Here is a 21,020-nt window from a genome sequence, read left to right as displayed (position 1 = left end):
CAGAATCTGTATTTCATTCAAAAATAGAGAACAAAACCTCAGAACTACTGAATGAGGCTGCAGTGTTCTACAAGAGGGCTAGAGTGTTGGTGTATCAGGGAAAAGTGACTGACGTGGACTTGTGCAAGGCTTTTGACACTGCCCCACATGACATCCTTGTCTCTAAGCTGGAGAGGCACGGATTTGACTGATGGTGCACAGGATGAGGAACTGGCTGGATGTTGCACTCAGAGAGTTGTGGTCACTGGTTCAATGTCCAAGTGGAAACCAGTGACAAGTGGGATTCCTCAGGGGTTGGTACTGGGACTGGTGCTGTCTAACATCCGTGTCAGGGACACAGACAGTGGGATTGAGAGCACCCTCAGCAAGTTCCCAATGACACCAAGTGGTGGATGCCCTGGAGAGAAGGGATGCCATCCAGAGGGACCCTGACAGGCTGGAGAGATGGGCCTGTGATGTGAATTCATCAAGTTCAACAAGGCCAAGTGCAAGGTCCAGCACGTGGGTTGTGGCAATTCCAAGCACAAATAAAGGTTGGGCAGAGAATGAATTGACAGCAGCCCTGAGGAGAAGGACTTGGGGGTGCTGGTGAATGAAAAGCTCAACACGAGCCAGCAATGTGCACTTGCAGCCCAGAAATCCAACTGCATCCTGGGCTGCACCCAAAGCTCTGTGGGCAGCAGGGCGAGGGAGGGGACTCTGCCTCTATACCCTGCTCTGGTGAGACCCCACCTGCAGAGCTGCATCCAGCTCTGGGCCCTCCAGTGTAGGAAGGGTGTGGACCCTGTTGGAAGGAGTCCAGAGGAGGTCACAAAGATGCTCAGAGGGCTCAGAGACAGGCTGAGAGAGTTGGGACTGTTCAGCCTGGAGTAGCGAAAGGCTCTGGGAAAACCTTAGAGCAACTTCCAGTACCTAAAGGGTTTTCAAGGGAGCTGCAGAGGGGCTTTTTACAAGGGCTTGTATTGACAGGACAAGGGAGAATGGCTTTAAACTGAAAGGCTTACATTAGACAGAAGAAAAAATTCTTCACTGCGAGGGTGTGGCACTGGAACAGGTTCTGAGGAGATGCTGTGGATTTCCTGGCAGTGTTCAAGGCCAGGCTGCTTTGAGCAACTTGGTCTAGTGGAAGGAGGCAGGGGGAGTGGACTGAGCTGATCTTTAAAGTCCCTTCCAACCCAAACCACTTTATGATTCTGTGCCATAGAATGTGATATTCAAAGCCATGTCTTGCTGCTGCTTAAAAGATTTTCATGCCTGTAGTGAATCAGTTCATCATCAGCCTGTAAACTGTGTTTGGAGATGGAGTATATATTTAGAAAACAGCCTAGAAAAGGAGAGAGAAAGATGCTTCAGCCTATTTTAATTATATTTGCTTTGCATATTTGCTGTATATATTTTTTCTGCATTTCCCTCTGAAATACCTTGTGTTGCAGTGGTGAGTGGGATTTCGCATAGAGGGGTGCAGAAGGGTTGAAATAACTCACACTTTCCTTTGACAACCTCAACCTGTCCTCCCTCCCACACCCAGTCTCTGCACTTTGTTTCAGCCTTTCTTTTGGTTACAGCTGCAGGATTTGCTATATCACACATATGTCACATATATCACACTTCTATCACACGGGTAGTACACGCTTTTGTAAGACCAGTCTTTTAGGGGTCTTTTCAATAGAGATTGAATGGAGACAATCACAGAGCAGAAACTCTGGCCTTTGAGCTTTGGTTGTACACACTGAGGTCACTGATGGTGAGTGCTTGTAGGCTCTTGGTAAATGTGGTCTTTAGCATTTGGCAGCAGTAGGCATTAACATTGGTGTACAGTGTTTTTGTGCATGCAGTGCTTTGTTTTTCTCTTTGTAGCTATATTTTAGTAAGGTATTAATCACAAATTACATTCAGAAATATGTATTATTTGAGGATTGTTTTTGGCAACAATGCAATTAAATGGTTTGTGAAAAAGCTCCTATAAATAATGAGAAAACTCGCAATTGTATTATTCTTTGCACAGCCATTTTCTGATTCATTAGAGTCAGATTGTAAAATCTATAATAACATTATAGGTAGTGTCATATATAAACCACCATATTCAAGAGTGGGTATTTTTTCAAACCACATTAATAGAAGAGCCTGTTTAGAAGATTAAATCCTTAAATCTCCATCTGTGTCTGCATTGGTGTTGTGTGCCAGTTAGCAGATAGTTATGGGGAAACTGTATGGTGTCAAAAGCTTCTCATTGTATGGCTCTCTGTGATGTTTCCTCTTGAAGGCCTCTGTCTTCTTATCACACTCAGAATTCACAGCTTCTGTCTTGCCAGTGATACACAGTCCAAACATCTATTTAACTGCCTTTTGCTTATGGCCATTTTGAAAAGCAGCGCAAGGCTAAAAATATTTTATTGTTGAAGAACTGCAGCTTACACTATTTTAAAACTTTCTAGGTTACAGTCCAAGAGCTGCACTGGTTAGCATCAAAAAAGTTAATTGGAGATGCCCTTGATAGTGATTGTGCTATGAATTCACTTTATTATAGTAATTTTTCTAATATTTCATCACATATTCTTTGTGTACAGTAACTTCATAAATGTCTTACAAGAACGTTGTCACTCAATATCAAAACATCATCATGACCTTTAATGAATTCTAATATAGTAATTTGATGAAACACAAAATTTTTATAGAAATATTAAAACCAAATATCTTAATGGGAGACAAGTCCTTCTTTTTATGCCAGTCTCCAAGTTTTCAGCTGGCTGGAAGCTCCGTTCTTTCTCACTCTGGGTACCAATAAGCTTTGTATGCTCAGTACTTGATTCATCTCTTTGATATTCTCCTTGCAAAAATTTGCAGAAGAATTTAAAATGAAGCTTTATTTTTAGAAACTGAACAATATTCATATCTGCAGAGAAGAACCTTGTGAATAAAGAGGACTTGGTACATTTTTTAGAGGCATTCATCAAGCTGTCCAGCTTCTGTCATTTTAAGTCAGTTCTTTGGAATAGGGTTTCATGATGCTCTGAGGGAAACTACAGTTTTCTCACCACCACCTGGTTCTGTGAGCTGCTAGTTCTTGTCTTAAATTGGATTCTGTCAGGTCTCATTTAAATAAGGCTACTGCTGTGATGTTTAGAATAAATTTGTATTTTCTACACTGTGCTATTAACACTTTAAAACAATTCTTACTTAAGGGAAGATAATGGCTTGGATCTAAGTTCACATTCAGGACACAGAAGGTCTGTATTTTTGTGGAAAGGCTGTGGATCCTTGTCATGTCAGCATGGCTAGGGCTGTCCAGAAAAGATGGAGCCACACATTGCTCATATCCTGGGGATCACCAAAGGGGCTCAGGAAGCAGTCATGCAGGCCTTGAAGACCTGTGTCTAAGGCTAGTCAGGCTGTGGTAATTAGTATTTCATGAGGTGGGAAAATGAGGGAAGCAGGCAAGCTTGAAAGTGGTTGGGAAGCAGGGACAATGGGGTGGGGAAAGGAGGCAGGTGCCAGGAGTTCCTGCTTACACCATTTTTTTCCCCTGAGTGATGAAGACAGGAGCCCTGAACTGTAATGAAAAACCCCACGGGTATCTAGGATGTGTTGTTGGTTGTGGTAATCGGGTTCTTCCACATGGTGATCCCGGGAAAGCTGCAGGGTTCCGTGTGGGAGGGACGGGCCACAAACCCTGTGCTGAAGCTGCCCTTGGTCACTTCTGTGTGCTGTAGTTGAACATCATCCATTGCCTGACACTGGGTCAGTATCAACACCCAGGAGGAGATTTCTGTGATAATAAAAGGGTTCAACTATTTTGACAGGACTGGGTGCAGCCTAGGCTGCTGGTGGCCATCGCCTGGGTTTGGGTGTGGAGAGGGCCAGGCTGGCACCTCTCAGGTGAGGAAGATGCTCCTGTGATGACCAGCCATGAGTAGGGGCTGCTCTGAGGAGACAGACTGCCTGCTTTTCCACTCTGGTGAGGCTAAAAATCTCAAAAATGAGCAATCTCAGCAGGGTGGGCAGGATGATGGGTCCAGTGGGCACAAGACATGTTGGGATGGGGGGGGACGTTCGTTGCTGGGAGCTGTGATGGGCTGAGGACTGCTGTAAGAATTCCCTGTGGGATTGCTTTGAGATTATGTTGGGCAAGTCCCCTTCTATTTCCTGGAAAAGAGGACCAGGGAGAGAAGCTGTCTTTTACAGATAGAAGTAAACAGGCAAGGGGTTAAAAAAACAACATTAAGAAGTTAGACACTATTGCTGCTGTGGGTGATGTGTGATGCTGAGGTGGTGCATGTGAGACAAAAAGGTACAAGAACATTGCCACTTTCTGTTAAGACTTCTCCATTTTACTCTCATTATAACCCAGAAATGCAAAATGAAATAATGTGTATGTGAAAAAATTATACCATACTTTTGGAAGCTTGTAAAACATAGCAGGAGGTGTTTTTTGGGTTTTTTTTTGCAGTCTTAAAACAGCATTTAATTTTGAGATACTAAAGACATGTGTAATTATGGGAGAGAAACATTTCTGCTTGCCAAATCTAGATAGAAAAAATATTGTTTTCTGTGAGGGAAGGTCAAGGTTGTAAGAAACAACTGCACTAGTTTTGTCATTGTGTTGTTAGATGTTTATGTGCTGTTTGGTCTCAAACTGTACCATGAACATGGGCAATGCATTGCTATTATTGAAAAAATGTAAATGGTGCCTGGCAGGAGTTAAACGTGTAACCACAGAGGTTGTAGGCTTAAGTGCACTGGTAGTTACAGAAGCATTCATTTAACATTTGTTATAAGCTACTGTTGTTTTTTTATAACTAATAGGGGAGCAGTTTACAGTTGATCTACTGCGTAGACAAAAAGAGCTTGTAGCTTCAGATGGAATATTTGCAGCCTCAGGCAGTTTTGCTAATGCTTTCTATTACAAATAAGTTTAATAGTGTGCATTAAAAAGGATGTGTATTTAAACCTTTATGGTCCATACCATGTTAGGTAGAATTACAGTAAATTGCTACATTTCATTTCTGTAATTATCTTATAAACTGCTAGTTGATATTGTCCTGAAGTTTATGTTCAGGACATTTTAACACCAGTTGTATTTTGGACAGCTTGCATAAGATCATTTCATTGTCTCTCAGGGGTATAAAATTACATATATATATTTTAAAAAAAAGAAAGATATCTATTAAAAAAGCATGAGAGTTACACACCTTTGGATGACTCTGTGTACTGTGGAGAACGGAGGGATCATGATCACCTCCCGTGCTGTGGTTATGAGTGTGCACAGAGCAATTCTCCTATTGCTAATAGTTCTGGAAATGTATGTTTATGAAACGTGGTCTTTTCCTTTTATTTCATTTTTTTCCATTCCTGTAGGAACTTGGAAGTAACAGCCCTCCGCAGAGGAACTGGAAGGGAATTGCTATTGCGCTGCTGGTGATTCTAGTTGTTTGTTCACTCATCACTATGTCAGTCATTCTTTTAACCCCAGGTAACCCACTTCTTTATTTTATTTTATTAAAGGTGTATGATTTATAATGCAGTCATCAAAAGCAACAAATGTTAAAGTGTCTCTTGCCTTAAAGCATTTTTAACTTGTGGCTATTATAAATTTGGTGCCCATAGGGACTTGGGAGCTACTGGAGGCTGTGTGGAGCAGAAGTGTTTGGGGTTGGCAATAGGGCCTTGAGAGGGCTACCTTTCAAGTCCTTGTGAGCTTCAGCAGGTGTGAGCTGACTTCAAGATTTTGTTGTTGGTTTTTGGTGTAATTTCAGATTCACAAATGAGCTAAGAGAAAATTGTATGCCATGGAAAACTGACTCTGAGAATGAAGCTTCTCACTGAGTCACAAGCATGCATCTTCCATATGTGCATGCACAAGCTTCTTCCCTTTTCTTTCTTTCAGCAACAGAGAGGGGAAAGTAATGGTTCAGCCACACAAAAAAAAAAAAAGAGAGAGGGTAAGAAGTAGACAAAAAGAGCAAACACTGCACAAGTTTTAAAGGAAAAAAAAAATCTTTAAATCCTTTTGCCAGTTTTAAAGTTACAGTGTAAAATACCTGATTTGCATGGCATGCCTAGATAGTAAATATTGGTCTGCAAATATTCTGCTGTTGAAGTGCTCAGTTTGTGTAAACCAGAAAGTTAATGAAGCTCTTTTTAGTTAAATAATGGTTCCAGACTGTTTGGCCATGGGATGAAATCCTCACGGGAAGCTGGCTGAGTCTGTGCATGAGCAAGTACAGCAGCAGAGTGCTGCTGCTTTAAAGGAAGGTGGTGAGGCTGAATGGTAAAGGATCAAAAAGTTTTGCTTGTCAGAGGGGATGAGACAGCTGGAAAGGGTATGCAGGAACACTATGGATAGTCTGCTTCCTCTGTTTTGTATAAATATCTACTTCCTTATGTGTGGTGCTGTCCAAGATGACTGTTTGCTTATTTCCACTTAGATCATGTTGAGAAAAATAAAAGCAAAGTTGTGCTGCTGTAGTCTCAGTGTACAGAAGGCTTCTTCAGAAAATAAAAAAAAGAGATTTTGAGGGCAAATGGTAGTGTATCCTGGAGCACTTCAAGACAGAAGACTGTTTTTTGTTTCAAGGAGAGGTAGCTTTTTTTTGCAGAGCTGTAAAATATCAAGTGTTTGCTGGAATCTACAGCTATCAGTTGTGGCTCTTATGTCTATATAGAATTATTAATGATGTAAAAACATAAACTGAAGTCTTTGAAAGCACTCATGGAAAAAAAATAAACAACCTAGGGGAATGTTAACTTTTTAAAAAAAATATGTTAAAAAAGCTCAGTGAATTACAACATCTCTGAGGCTGTTTCAAAATCCAGAGATCTTCCTTGAAAACTTGTGTAAGCTGGGACCTACTTTTCAGTTCAAGTCATGCAAGTGAAAACTAGTTCTGTCAGCTCAGAGGCTCCAAGATATCCCATAGAGACTGTAAAGCTTGATATAAATAAAAACCTTTCTCCCAGAACGATCCAGGTCTGTAAAACTGGGCTTTCTTGTCATTTGGAAATGCTTACCATGGAAAGCTTTGGAAGTACATTGTTGGATAGATATTTTCCCTGTTTTAGCCCTAATCAGTGCTGTTCTCCCTTTACTTTGATTATTAATTTGTTTGATTGTTATTAATTATTAATACAGTATGGGCAGAAGATATTTTGCTACTCTATTGGTCTGCTGGCAGGTACTAAGCACTATAGCTGAAGCTATTTTATCATGAACATATGTTAAGATCACTTTGGGATGTCCAGTATTTGAGGGGAGGAAAAAAGTTGGAGACCCCCTCACATGTGGCTATTGTGAGGTGCTCAGTTGATGCTAATTTGTTATTATAAATATTTGGGTTTGAAAATGCTTCTCATAAAATATAATAGGTCTGAATGAAGAAATGCAGTGCAAATGTCCTTTGTTACCTTGGGATGTTTCAGTGTTCATTTCTAGGACTATTTTGAGCAGCAGAGTGTTCTCTCCCTATTTAGTTCTGCCTGTACGGATGGGTGCTTTTTAGATTTCATGTGAATTCCCCTAAACACTGTACATCATGCTGCTTCTTTTAATGGAAATGATGATAATTTCAGATGGTCATTGCTCAGAAGCCTAATTGTTTCACTGGTATTTTTTGGAGGCAAAAGTGTATTTACTGATATGCCAAACACAACAGCAGTGATCTCTTTTGCTTGCAATTATTTACACATTGTTTTGTCCACAATATAAGAAACTCTTAGGTCTATGTACACTCACAGTTGTCATTTGAGCTCTCTCAAATTTTGAGCAATAACTTTCCTGCCTTTTAATAGAGGGATCAATGCTTCCAAATGGGATAACCAGTTTTTAAAATAAAGTGGAATTCATATGCAAAAGGCTTCAAAGAGGCTTTAGCTTCCACTTGAAGATAATTTCCACAGAAATGATATTAAAACTAAAAGGAAATTCATGATTTTTTTTTTTTATTATATTACATGAAATATAACTTGACTATACAATACTAAGCAGGATCTCTGTTGAAATAAGAGATGTATTTTGACCTATTAATAGCTTCTTTTCAAATCTGCAACCTCTGTGTTGCAATTCTGGTTGTGATTTTAGTAAATTGTACCAACAATATTAGTAACATTTTTGATCATTTTATCTTGCTTCTCATCTATGACAAACCTCAGAATCTTTATAAATTTCTTAGTGCTCTCAACGCAGAGATGGAAAAGTGGAAGACCAGATCACCCAGTGATGTAAAACATTAGTGGCAGGGTCTAAATGAACTCTCAGCCCAGTAACCACTTGTTGGGGCTCAGCAGCTCTCTGTGAGCCCCCTTGGACTAAGGAGTACATTAAATAAACCCCACTGCTCCCAGCAAGTGGAAATTGCTACACTGCTCCATATCTGGGGGGTAGAAGACTTGCAGGCAAATATCCCTGCTGGTTTTCTTCAAAGTCAGATAAGTGCAATGATAAAGAAAGTGCACAGAGATGCCAAACAATGAGGTTACCCTTGTTAAAGCAGGGGACTGGAATGGAAAAACTTGGAAGTTTCAGAATAGGAGCCTGTTTGTCCTCTGGGGCAACTGAATTTTGAATCTAGTGATTTTTGTTCAATATTTGGAGTGGGTTGCTGGAGAAGTATTTAAGAGGAAACAAAAGAAAATGCCTTGGGAATAATATTTTAAATATAGCTTTCTATTGGGAATTAGTGGCCAGTATGGAAATGCCTGTCCATGAGATGCCATCCTTTGGTTTGTATGTCAGGAGAAATATTACACAGGTACCTTTCTTCTGCTGCTTTTATTCTGTTTCATGGTTTTGAGATTTCATCACACACCTGCATGTACTGAAACAGTCATAGGTAGATTTTTAGAGATCAGTGACTTTAAATCATTCCTGCCTTTGAATCAACTTGGTTTTGCTTTGCATCATGAGAGTATGTTCCACGTTGTAGGAATTATGTGAAGATCTATCTGACCAACCACTGTCGATCTGTATTTCAAAACTGGCAAATGCTCAGCTAGAAGTATTAGCAGCTGAAAGCTTTTATATGAGAAGTCACTTAAGAACAGCCTGAGAGTTGTATGGATGTGGCCACCCTTCTACAGGTGTTTTGCCACACTTAAGGCTGTTTTTTCATTTTGGGACTGACAGTAGTTCTACCTTCGTGTTAACTTACAGCTTCTGAAGGTGTGGAAGACTCGAATGCTTTTTCTAGGACTCCCTTACTGAGATGTTGATGTTGGCACTTAAACCATGCTTGCTGATATGTGCACTTACTGTTGAGCAAAGTGGCACCTACCTCTAATCATACACTCAAAAAAACTCACACATGATGGAAAAAAAAGGAAACCTTTTCAGAAAAATTACTTCAGAGAACATTTAGGTCAGACAAACTGTCAGAAAATGCTTTTTGTGGAAAGGGTTGAGTAAAATCAAGCTCTGGGAAGAGAATCCATTTGGATTATGTCCAGTAGATAAACTGTTCAGGGTTAGGACTGACCTCTCCATTCCCTCTCTCATACTACTCTTAAAGGAAAAGAAAGCAAACTACAATTTTTTTTTTTTTGTTTTTGTGATGTGGATATTCATTGCAAGAAGAAGCAGGTTTCTGTTCAGTTCTGTATAGGCTCCCTGTAACTACTGTCAATTGGCAGGCAGCTTTTGGTATCTGACTATTTTCTGACAGGTTTTTTTCCTTTGTCATGCAAATACAAAGTGAGCTATACTAATTCCCAGTTACACAGTGTACTAGTGGTTTTTTTCCACTTTTCAGATGGCATTTAACATCAAGCCTTCATCCTAATTTCTAGCGTAAAAAACTTTTTTTTCCCTAGAAAATTCAGTAGGAAGCTTTACTTAATGGCATACTATAGTACATAATTATTAGTTTTATTTTCTAAGTTAGAAGGCAAATTTTATGAGGTGTTTTGACTACATTTAACCTGCAAAAATAATATCCCATAAGCTCGTGAAAAGTAGCAAGGCCATTAATTTCTACTTTTGAAGTTTTCTAGTTTAGTAAGCACAAACAGGTTTGTCATTTTGAATTAATACATGCCAGTATTTGAACTGTTTTTAGTTGGATGTACAGTTAAGAAGTAGTAATTTAGTTTTTAACATTTGATTTTGTTTATGTCTTCAGTAATCTGTGTCATTTGCTATACATAAATACATATAATTTCAGACCAAAATACAGAAATCTGTGGCAGCTAGTGTGAGGACATTGGAAATAACATTCCTTCAAGAATAGTCCAATAAACTTTACAATGGAAATGAAAAAGTAGGCTGTTTTGTAATGTAAAAAATACAAAGTAGCAAAAGGAAGTATTTAAAATAAAACAAGTACGTCCTAGAATCAAAGTTTGGGTTGGAAGGGACATAAATTATCATCTCATTCCAACCCCCCTGCCATGGGCAGGGACACCTTCCACTATCTCAGGTGGCTCCAAGCCCTGTCCAGCCTGGTTCTGAAGACTTCCAGGGATGGGGCAGCCACAGCTTCTCTGGGCACCCTGTGCCAAGGCCTCACCACCCTCACAGGGAAGAATTTCTTCCTAACACCTACTCTAAACCTGCCCTCTGTCAGTCTCAAGCCATTCCCCCTTGTCCTGTCACTCCAGGCCCTTTTAAAAAGTCCCTCTCCAGCTTTCTTCGAGCCCCCTAAGGTGTCACTGGAGCCTTCTCATCTCCAGGCTGAACAGTCTCAGATCTCTCCCTGTCTCCATAGCAGAGATGCTCCAGCCCTGAGCATCTTTTTGGCCTCCTCTAGACCTGCTCCAACAGGTCCACATCCTTGTCACTTGGAGAAGGAAGTTACCAACAGTGCATCCCAGGAGCCTTCTGGGTTGGTTATCCCCAGCTGTGCTGTCACCCCATGAGATATTGGGGTGGTTGAAGGCACCCACAAGGACCAGAGCTTGTGGGTGTGAGGACACTCCCCTCTGTCTTCCTGACTGGGTGGCCTGTAGCAGCCCCCCACTATAATGTCACCTGTCCCTGCCCTCCCTTTAATCCTGACATGTAAGGTCAGCTCCTCGTCCATCCTCAGGTGCAGCTCTGTGCATTCCAGCTGGTCACTGACACACAGGGCCACCCCTCCTGTTCTCCCCTGTCTGTGAGTATAAACATAGTGAAGTACAACTAATTTGTGCTTCTGCTCCATAAAGATTAACCCAGTAGAGTGTTCTGAGGGTTCCCATGATGTGTAATTCATCTTGTCTTAGATAAACTGGGCATCTGAGGTCTTGACAGAGTGGAAGGGTAGAATTAAGGGTTACAAACAGGGCTCTCTTTTGGTAAAAAAAAAAAAAAATTACTTTTCAAACATCTAGTAAAGTTGCTTGAAGATGCTGCTTTTTTCAGTTTAGAAATGCTAACATTAATTTGAAAACTTAAAATTCAATATATATCAAGATTTCTTGCCAGGGATGTGACAGAAGACAGCAGAGCTGGTGTTGCTTTCTTCTCTGATAGCCTCTCTGTACTCAGCTGATGTATTGTTTTTAGTGATTTTTATTTAAGCAGTTGGAAAAAAAATCTGTCATAGGTAAGGCAATCTTTGGCAGCATAACAGCTTGTGTGAGCTTGATTGCTAGTTGGCAGACTGGCAGGAAATAAAGGGTTACATCACAATAAGTATAAACAGACTCAGGTAAAGTTAGAAGGGAAACCCCTTTGGAATAAACAGCATCAGGACCAGGGTGTGTTGAATCCAAACAGGAGATGGAAAACAGGTTGTCATGGGTAGGTTGTCAACAAGGTTATGGAGAAGGGGGATAATGGGCATGTGAAGAGCCCAGGATTTGATGATTTTAAGTCAGAAGCAGTGTTTTGAAGACACAAGAATGTAGTTGTGGAGCTGAATAGAGCACACATAACAACATGTGCTTATTCTGAAGATAAAAGCACTGTGTGTGGCAGGAGCAAGAGCTAACAAGGTCCCATGATGTATAAACAGAGGGATTAGGTATAAATCAAGAGAGATAATGTTGCTCTGCTGTAAAGCTCCAGTAAGACTGCAAGTGGAATATTGTATCCCAGGCTGGACTGGCAGATGAAAAAAAAAAAAAACAACCCAAACAGGCTATTTTGATCCCTGGAAGGTAGGAAGAGGGCAAGAACTTATTTAAGGATTAGAATGTTTGTCTTATGAGAGAGGATTTGGACAACTGTGCGTGCTTAGCCTTGTAAGACATGAAGTGCAAGAAGAGTTGATTACAGTGGGTGAGTGCTTCCCGAGGCCTTGCTGCGACCTGGGAGGGAGGAGGAACATGTGAAATGCAGCAGAGCTGTGGGTGAGCAGCTGTGATGGCCTTGTGTCTATTGTAAATTCATGATGTGCATTAAAAGGGAGATTCTCTGCAGTACACCAAGGATGTACCTTATTAATACCAGCTGAAGTAACTGCAGCTGGCAGTGCTGACATTTAAAGGCAAAAATATCATATTGCTGTTGATTCCAGTAAGCTTTCAGCTGGCCCTCTTATTGAGAAATTTGGCTTAATAAAGACCCGTAACGAAACTATTGATTGACTTTATTCTCTTTGAAGGGTCACATTTTCATCCGAAATGTATTACAGGATATGACCTTTACAAAGTAGGTTCCTTTGTTAGAAGTGTCCTGGTAACGTAGTGGGTTAACACAAAGATCACAAGATTGCTGCTTGGCTGCTGTGATGCCAGAACCTCTTTTTTTATGTGTCTGTCATCAGAGCGCTCTTTAATATCAGTAAGGACAAAATCTGCCTAACACAAAGTTCATCTCATGGAGAAGGTAGATGTCTGACACATTGGAAGGAAAAGCTCACAGAGAAGAGAAATAGTGCAGTAATTTATGGTAACCTGCCCAATAATATAAAATCATTTTAGAAACCTGGCTGGGCATTGGACTCGTTGTATGGGAAGTGCACAGGTCAATCTTTTTGCAAGGGCACAGGCAACAAACAGCACAGCCTTTGGCAGCTGCTGTTCTAAACAGCCTAAAGCAGTCAGGTGAAGTGCAAGCTGCTGCCAGTGATTATTCCTTGGAAACTTCGTGGGTTTGTCTTTTGACACTAAAACTTTGCTTTAATAGTAATGGTTCAACCCTACCCCTGTTAGTGCAGCAGTTTGCCATTGAATCTTTGCTGCTTATTTATTTAGCATACAGCACAAGAACACTGATATTTTGCAGAGCTTATTTTTTTAGTCTTCTGCAGTGTGGAGATGATTTTAGATGCAGGAAAATGATTTTGTTTTATTTTGTTTTGTAAGTCAATGCTGGTTAATGTTCAGAAGCACAATGTTCCTGGGTTCTGTCATGTCTGGGAAAAAAGGCTTTTAGACAAGTTATGTTGTTCTAGTGACTAGAAAGCAAGCATAGGCTATGAAATGTGCATGTAGAATTTTTTTTTTTCATTTTACTTGGTTGAATAAGTGAAATTGGTTCCAAATGTATTTGCAGGAGTTTTTTACTTAGTTTCTCTCAGTTTAAGATACTCAGTATGGCCAACATCCTTTGACTGTCAGGAAATTTTGATATTGGTTTTAATATTTTGTGGAGTGGGCTGTGGTAAGAAACAACTTTGCCACTACAGTCCCAAGCACTACATCCTGCAGTTCCTCTGTCCAAAGGGTACCAATTTTTTGTTTCCTGAAGCTTTACTGAACAAAAATGACGCTTTTTCTTTTGAAATAAAAATAAGACCAAGGTATTGTTACCAATTTCAACAGGACTCCTGGTTCTATAATTCCATTGTTTTGCCAACAACACTGAGTATATTGCTTTTAGTAAGTATCTAAAATGATCTTGTGTTTGTTTTAGATGAACTCGCAAATTCATCAGAAAACAGATTATCCTTGGAAGATCTCTTCAGAAAAGAGTTCATAGTTCATAATCCAGAAGCCAAATGGATTAATGGTAAGTTTATAAGACCTAACATAATTTGAAACTAGGTAAGAAGTCTTAAGTATTGAATGATATCATTATCCAGTCACTGACAAAAAGCAGTTAAAATTTCAAACCCTCTTGAAATTGGCCAGTGTCCCAGTTTTTCTTGTTGCTCTGAATCATGTCTCTTTCATTAATTTTGAAGTGGCTTTCTAATTTTAAAGCTCTGTCTAGTAGAAACCCAGGGAAATGATCTGTTCATGTTCCTGACTCAGTTGGAAGCAGTGATGAAGAATTGTTTTTGAGAACTAGATATTGTTTGTGGATTCACAAGAAGATCAATTTTATTAATAGCTGAACTTTGGGATTTGAGAACTGGTTCTCTTCACATACAGAAAAGACTTTTGAGTATTTCAACATACTTGTACAGCTCATAGTCATTTTCTGATGTCTACAAATTGTACTTAGTGTTCTAATTCATTAAATGATTTGTACATGGCATGCAGATTCCTCCAAAATTAAGCAGTTTTAATGTAAAAAAAGAAAATGAATTCAAACTAATTTTTTCAACTCATTGACTTCCTTTTCTCTTGATGCTGTGCCTTGTTCACTTTCTTGCTGTTTGTAAGAAATGCACACGTAATGCAGTAGCAACTGTCTGGTTTGTGTCATCGTGGTCATCTTGGTGCTACTGCAGGTGACAGAATCAAAGGAATGACAACAGGATTCGTGCAAAACTGGGCATTGTTAAGGAGTGCTCTGTGCAAGGCAGGAGTTTGGCAGTCTGGTGTCTGTAAATTCAGAATGACTGCATGGGAAATAATGCAATTGTTTCAATTATATCAGTTTGGGCTTTCAAGTATAACTAGAACTGCTTTTCTTTAGTAGGGACCTATGTGATTGAACTGTTGCTTTATGATAAACTCTGAAGAATGAAAGGGGTGTAACAAGGATAAGTGCATTTAAAAGCAAAAGCATAAAAAAGAGAAAAGTATGGTTAATATGTTTTTTTTCCTGCACCTGCTCTGGTGTTATTTGTTCTCTAGTAGTTTAGGGCTAAGAGAAGGGACACTCAGTTTAGTTTCCTGCCACTCCCTTTCCCCAGCTACTGCAATGACATCTCTCTGCTGAGTTGCCCTTACTTTCTTCTTTAGACTGGTTTCTGTGCAAAAAAAATCTGACACTGGCTAAAGCTGGAACAGATCTTTTGCCAAGAGGAGCAGTTTCTTGTGTTCGGCAGAAAACTGTTTTCCTGTTAAGACTATTTGCTAATTAAATCCTAAAGCAGTTTTTAAATTTGCTATTCTCTGTTAAATTCACAAAACAGCTGCCTTTGACCCCACCCTATCTGAAAAACAGTGGTCCTAATTGTCAAATAAAGTTACCACAGACCCAGTATTGTAAACTAAAGTGGTCACTAAAAGCACGTAAGTATGTAGTGGAAGATCTTTGTGCTGGTTCCATCTATTGCTCTTGTTACTTAAAAAATCCATGAGATTATTCTCCTAAGAACTCTAGTAGATTTTCATAACATGTGCATAATATTCTGTGCATAAAAATAGTACTAATTTCAAACCCAGGACAATAAAACTAAAAGGCTGTGGATGGAGTTATATTAAATATTGTTGATGCTATAAAACATGTAGTTTATTGTATTTTTTACCTCTGTTCTACAGCCTGTAATAAAAGCAAAGTTCTTTTATGAGTTTTCCAGATGTGGTAAAAAGAAATGTAGAATTTGATGCTAAGCCCTTGCTTGGATACAGGTTTCTTCTGTGGTCTTCAAAATCCATCTTAAAAAGCTCATCAAAAGTGGAATATAATTTTATTATAATTTATAGTATATTGCAAAACATATAATTTGTATTAGTATCATGCAAAAAATTGTTTTAACAATCCAGTCTGAAAGCAATGAGATTGTACAGTTACAAACTTTTCCATCTCTTGAGAATAATATTAGAAATACTATTTAATGAAGATAGGCCCTGTGTTTTATTAACAGTACCTGTGTACTAATATCCAGTCTTTCTGCAGTGATGGTTTTCTGAGTCAGTGTGAACATTTCTAAGCTTGCAGTTAGGTGTTTTCTCGTATTTATTTGCCAAAGAAACAGTGAAGTCCAATTGTACAAAAAAAAGGGGGGGTGGGGGAGACATTTCACGTATTAGAGTATGTGTGTGTATGAGAATTAAAGAAAAAATGGGGGTAATTAAGGATCTATGAGTTGTTTAGTATTTTTGATAAACATGAAAAAAAGTATGTATAGGTTTTGGGTTTTTTTACATTTTCTTTGGAAAGAGCCAGTATAGTTAATGAAATCAGTATCTTGGATGATAAAAAACCCCAAGGAATATTCCTGCAAAGTAGCATTTCTGCTTCCTGCTCCTATTTTTATTTTTTAAGACCTTCTTTCCTGATGCTGCAGCATTGCAGTGATGGCATTACATGCATGGAGAGTGAAATATATAACTTCATATTCAGACTCATTTCTGTGGAGATGGAGGGGAGCATTTGGCACTTTCTTTGGATATTGGCAGGGTAAGTGAACTCTGCACAGGCTGATTTTAGCAGAAAATAAATAGCTACTTACTACTTTTTGCTCCTCTTGGAATAGGATAATTTGTATCTGTATGAAAGTTTTACCATCTTTGCCTCCTGGGAAAGGGTAGGAAAAGAGATCGAAAAAGTGGTTCCTGCTGTAAGCAGTTTCTTTGGGGTCTGGAGCATGTTTTCTAGAAAAACAAAAAGAAAGATTTAAGGTTTTCAAGTGGTAGATGAATTACTGTGTCCTTAGGTAAGGCCTGGTATTTAACTGCTGCCCTTTAATGAAACTTTCCCTACTGGTACTTGAATTTTTCTGACATTATCTTCCAAGCACATTATTTCTTCCTTGTTTGAAAGCTCCTTCACTACAAAATCCATCCCCATGTAGCTATTTCTAGACTGCTCTTTAATAAGAGAAGCCTTTAAATGCAGAAGTTTTTACAGTCCATTTCCTTTTCTGCTTGAAACTGAGTCCACAATTTTATGTGCTTGCCACCAAAGTTAATAATTATGCAAATGTCTAAAGTTGGAGAAGAAATGCTGGTCTTTATCTGAGATAATCAGCTGTTGCTGTAGAAAATAAAAGAAACACTATGAACTAGTTTTAGAAGTGACAAAATATATTCCCCTTTTTTATAATATGTGAAGATGTACCTGTGCAGATATCATTCAGAGTTCTTCCTCCCTTCGTTTTTTTCTCCTTTTTTATTTTGGTTTATTTCAAAAGCAATATTTAGTTTTTTTTCAAACCTGACTTGGATTTTTTTCTTTTTTTTGAAAGAATTTACAAATTAAAGATTAAGAAAATAGGTATGATAGCCAATAATTTTGTTGAAAATAACTTAGTTGTTTACTAAGGTTTGTCAGTTACAAATCTGATCACTTTGGCTGTAAAAGGGCATGGTGGAGAGTAAACACAACCATTAACCAGTCCAACCCCTCTTAGCTGGAAAAGTGTTTAATTTCAGAAGGCCTTCCAGTTGTCTGGCACAGTTTTGGAGACGTTAGATGAGAGTGCATCTTCCTTTAGCACTATTGATCTTCAGGTTTTCTAATAGGAAGTAAGAATTTAAAATACTGCCAGTGAATAATGACAGTAGTTGAACCTGACAGCTCATTGGTGCTGGTAAGAGTTTTGCATTAGATGGCAAAGCAGCTTGGTTTACTTAAGTCTAAGCCCAAAACTACAGTGTAAGTTAAAATATCCAGAGGAATTAAATTTAAGAAAACATGGGTTAAACTTCCCCTGTGCTTTCCCTTGGGGAAAAAAAGCCATGTTAAGGGACTTAAGGTATCTCAGATTGCTTCTGTCATGGAGTGGAACCATTTTGCAACAGATTGGAATCTTTGCTTCAGGTCTGGCCCAGCATTCCATGGCCACAGTGTGCTTGGGGTCCATTTCTGCTGGTGCCAGGACAGTGCATTTAATGCCAGGTCATGGGACAGGGTGTGTTAGGGCAGAGCTCGGACTCGCTGTGTGAGGGACACCAGGGGTTCTGTCACTCTGTTAGTTGTCCATAAACCAGGCTGTGTGAATCCTTGCTTGCCTGCCAGTATCAGGACTCTCCAGCTAGATCCTGGAGCAAGACTGAGGCTTTTTTTCAGGATATTTTCCCAATTTCTCTCAAGTTACTTAGAAATATGTATGTTGGCCTGTGGGAAATACTGAGGACTCAAAAGATTTGCATTCTGTTACTGAAGTCTGTACTTGTTTCAGGGACTGTAGCTGTTAATGACAATAAAATTCAGAACATTTGTGTTTATTCCTTTGTGAATATGTGAGTTGGTTGTATTTTTTTCTGTTTGGACATTCTTTACCAGTCTTTCCTGTATAAGATAGAGTGTTCTGACTCCTTGTTGGTGCTCTGTCAGGTGGGTATATTGTCAGCACAATGACAATATTTTTTATATATTTTAGTAAACAGTGTTGCAGAAGGAGCTGCAGTCTGAATGATGGCCTGCAGCAGGCAGTGCCCTGGAATCCTGTCTCTTGCTAAAGCTCAGCAAATCACCTGAGCACGTGTGGTTTTGTGTGTGTGTGCCAGCAGAGGATAAAGGGCTTGCAGTGACACTTCAGGGAGGGAAGCAAACACAGCTCCTTTCTTTAACCAACCAGCCTGAATATGAATGCAGCATTTCAATGAGAGCTTTCTGGAGGAAGCATATGTTTGCACCTCTTTCTCTTAATGTAAACCCCTGTTTTTGGAATTAGGTTTATCACTTTGTCTGCCATAAAATCCAAGGTTGTGCCAGCAATCTCGTCAGGCACACCCTGTTCAGATGTAATTTTCAAAGGAAGTAATTTTTCATGTACATATGTTTGCAAGGCAAAGATTCTCTAACATTTTTTGTGTTTCTTCATCTTTCACAGTTTCAGTGTGTTTCTTTGGAGATGATAATAAACCCCTCCCATCTAAGTCAGAAATATTTTCACTCTTTTTTTTTTTAACTCAAGACCTTGTATTAACTTTTATTTACTTGTTTTATTTTTGGGGTTTTTTAATGTTGTTTCCAAATTTCCTGTATTAGCCTCAGCAGAAGCTTTCATTTGCTGAGTAATTGCTGTTTCTGATGTGGGCATCTTTATTTTCAGGCAGTGAAGAGAAAAGAGTATAGGTGATGCCATCCCTTTTGAACATCAGGGAAACCATGGGACTGGTTTAGGGAGGAAATCCCTCTGCTCTCTTCACATTTATTTTGCAAACATTTATTTTGTTTAGTATAGTCTCTCTTAAAAAAAAAAAAAAAAAGGAAAAATTATAATATTAAAGCATTTTTGCATTTTTGCTTTACAGTTGACCAGTCATTTCACTGTCATATTTTGTAGACCGTGTATTACAGTTAGCATGGAAAGATACTACCTAGCTGAAGAAGTATTACTTCAGCTTCTCATAGCATGTTTGCTTTCCTTAAAGAGCAGCTGAAAGGGTGTCTGCCCATGGTTTAATTTGCTGTTGTCCCTGGCACGTTTCTCATGCTGTGCACTGCCTTTGTCCCCTGGGGAGCGAAATGTGTGGACAGTGGCTTTTGCTGAAGCTGGTGCTTCCCTTGGGTCTCTGTTGCCTCTTGTCTATCCTGAAAAATAGAATAAAAAGTGGGCCTGGGAAACCTGGCATGAAGATGGTTGAAGTTGCTTTAAAATTGTTTATGATAAAAATGGAAGTGGTTTGGGAAGCACAGCACAGAGATTCCACAGTAGCACATATGCAAACTTCATGCAGGAAAATATGGTTTAAAACATTTGGCACTTCTTAAAGGAATCTTTTCCTGTGCATGAGATAAGCACAGACTTGTTTTCACAGAGCTGAGCGTGTTGTGATGTTCATCAATGGATATGGGTCAAGTGCAAGAAATCAATCCATTGCTGAGCAATAAAAGAAGAGGCTCTGCTCCAGAAACTTGTTGGATTTAAGGAACAAAGAAATCCCTCTATTAGAATTACTTACCTGTAGATGTTGGTATTACTCTTGCAATAATTGATGGGTATTAAGAGTGAAGTCCTATATTATTTTGTTTCCAGTCCCTTAAAAGAGATGAGAGTCTGAAGGGGCCAGGCTGGAACGCAGCCACTGTGTGCAAGTGCATTTTTGGTGTAGCAGGGGCTGTGTTTGGTGCTCATGTATTTGCTGTGATGTGATGCATTAATGCTCTGTCAGGGACTTGGGCAGAAGTGAAGAGGGGTGTGTTCAGGGTTATTCGTGCCAGCTCTGCACAGAGCTTTCATTTTTTATTGGAATCTCTCTGTGCAGAGCCTGGAGTTGGAAGCCAGGCCAGCGAGTTATTTTGTTGCCTGTGGCTCTCTGTGAAGAGTTTGTTTCTGAAAGGCAGCAGAGGGGGGTTGGACTGTGATTCTCTGTGCACGGAAAAGCAGCCTGTGGAAGAACAAGTCAAAAAATCCTAAGATAGCGCTCCAATCTTTGGAGGCTTTCAGCTAAAACTCTACTTTCCTAAAACTCCAGCAAGTGGTGTGAAATAGAAACCCAGGTTTTGCCAAGTCTGAAGACAAAGTTTTGGGGAAGGCCCAGAGAATTTGAAAAGATACATAGAGCATCTCCAGGCTGGCTGATGCTTCTCTCAGAAACTGTTGAAAAGGGGAATAAAAGGCTTGATCAATACCATTCCACTGATTTATTAAAATAACTTCTTAAGAGAATTTAAACCATGTTGTTGTGAAACAGACTGAATGATTCAGTTCTCTCACTAGAGAACTGACTGGAGGAGTTTGGGGCTGTATTTGTGCAGATGTTGAAGATTCTCTCTGAGCCAGCTGTGGATGGGTAATTGGTCATTCAGGGAAAGATTGTGGCGGTACCACCGCTGTACCACGTGTAACGTGCATTGTGGTGTCCTTCCATCCAGGAGCTGTGGCTTCTCAAGCAATGGACAGTCTTGGTTTAGGAAGAATTTTTATTTTCTCTTTAGTTTTGGTTTTTGGTGGTTGGTTTGGTGTTTTGTCCTCATTAAAATTCTTCCTTCCACCAGTTGTACCGCAATAGGGGTTTTCCCTCAGTAATTTTTCCTCTTGGCTCTGGTCTAGTCTTTAAACAACGCTACCTACAGTGGCTGTAGGAGTACCTGATCTCCCCTGCCTGACCACAGTGTCAGGACCTGCTGCACAGACTGTGCTTCTTTCTGCTCTTGT

General features: G+C 39.5%; 1 protein-coding gene across 1 annotated transcript in view; it reads left to right on the top strand.

Annotated features, from left to right (window-relative positions):
* The window catches only part of DPP10 (dipeptidyl peptidase like 10), a 251,064-nt gene that overhangs the window by 43,606 nt on the left and 186,438 nt on the right, over positions 1–21,020 (top strand). Inside the window, exons 2-3 of the mRNA XM_069021194.1 lie at positions 5,356–5,470; positions 13,769–13,864. Of these exons, the coding sequence (XP_068877295.1) occupies positions 5,356–5,470; positions 13,769–13,864 (211 nt within the window). The remainder of the gene's footprint in view (positions 1–5,355; positions 5,471–13,768; positions 13,865–21,020) is intronic.

The sequence above is a fragment of the Aphelocoma coerulescens genome, chromosome 7 (assembly GCF_041296385.1).
Source record: "Aphelocoma coerulescens isolate FSJ_1873_10779 chromosome 7, UR_Acoe_1.0, whole genome shotgun sequence".
Lineage (NCBI taxonomy): Eukaryota > Metazoa > Chordata > Aves > Passeriformes > Corvidae > Aphelocoma > Aphelocoma coerulescens.
Note: the sequence above shows the minus strand (reverse complement) of the source record. Positions and strands in the feature narration are given on the sequence as shown.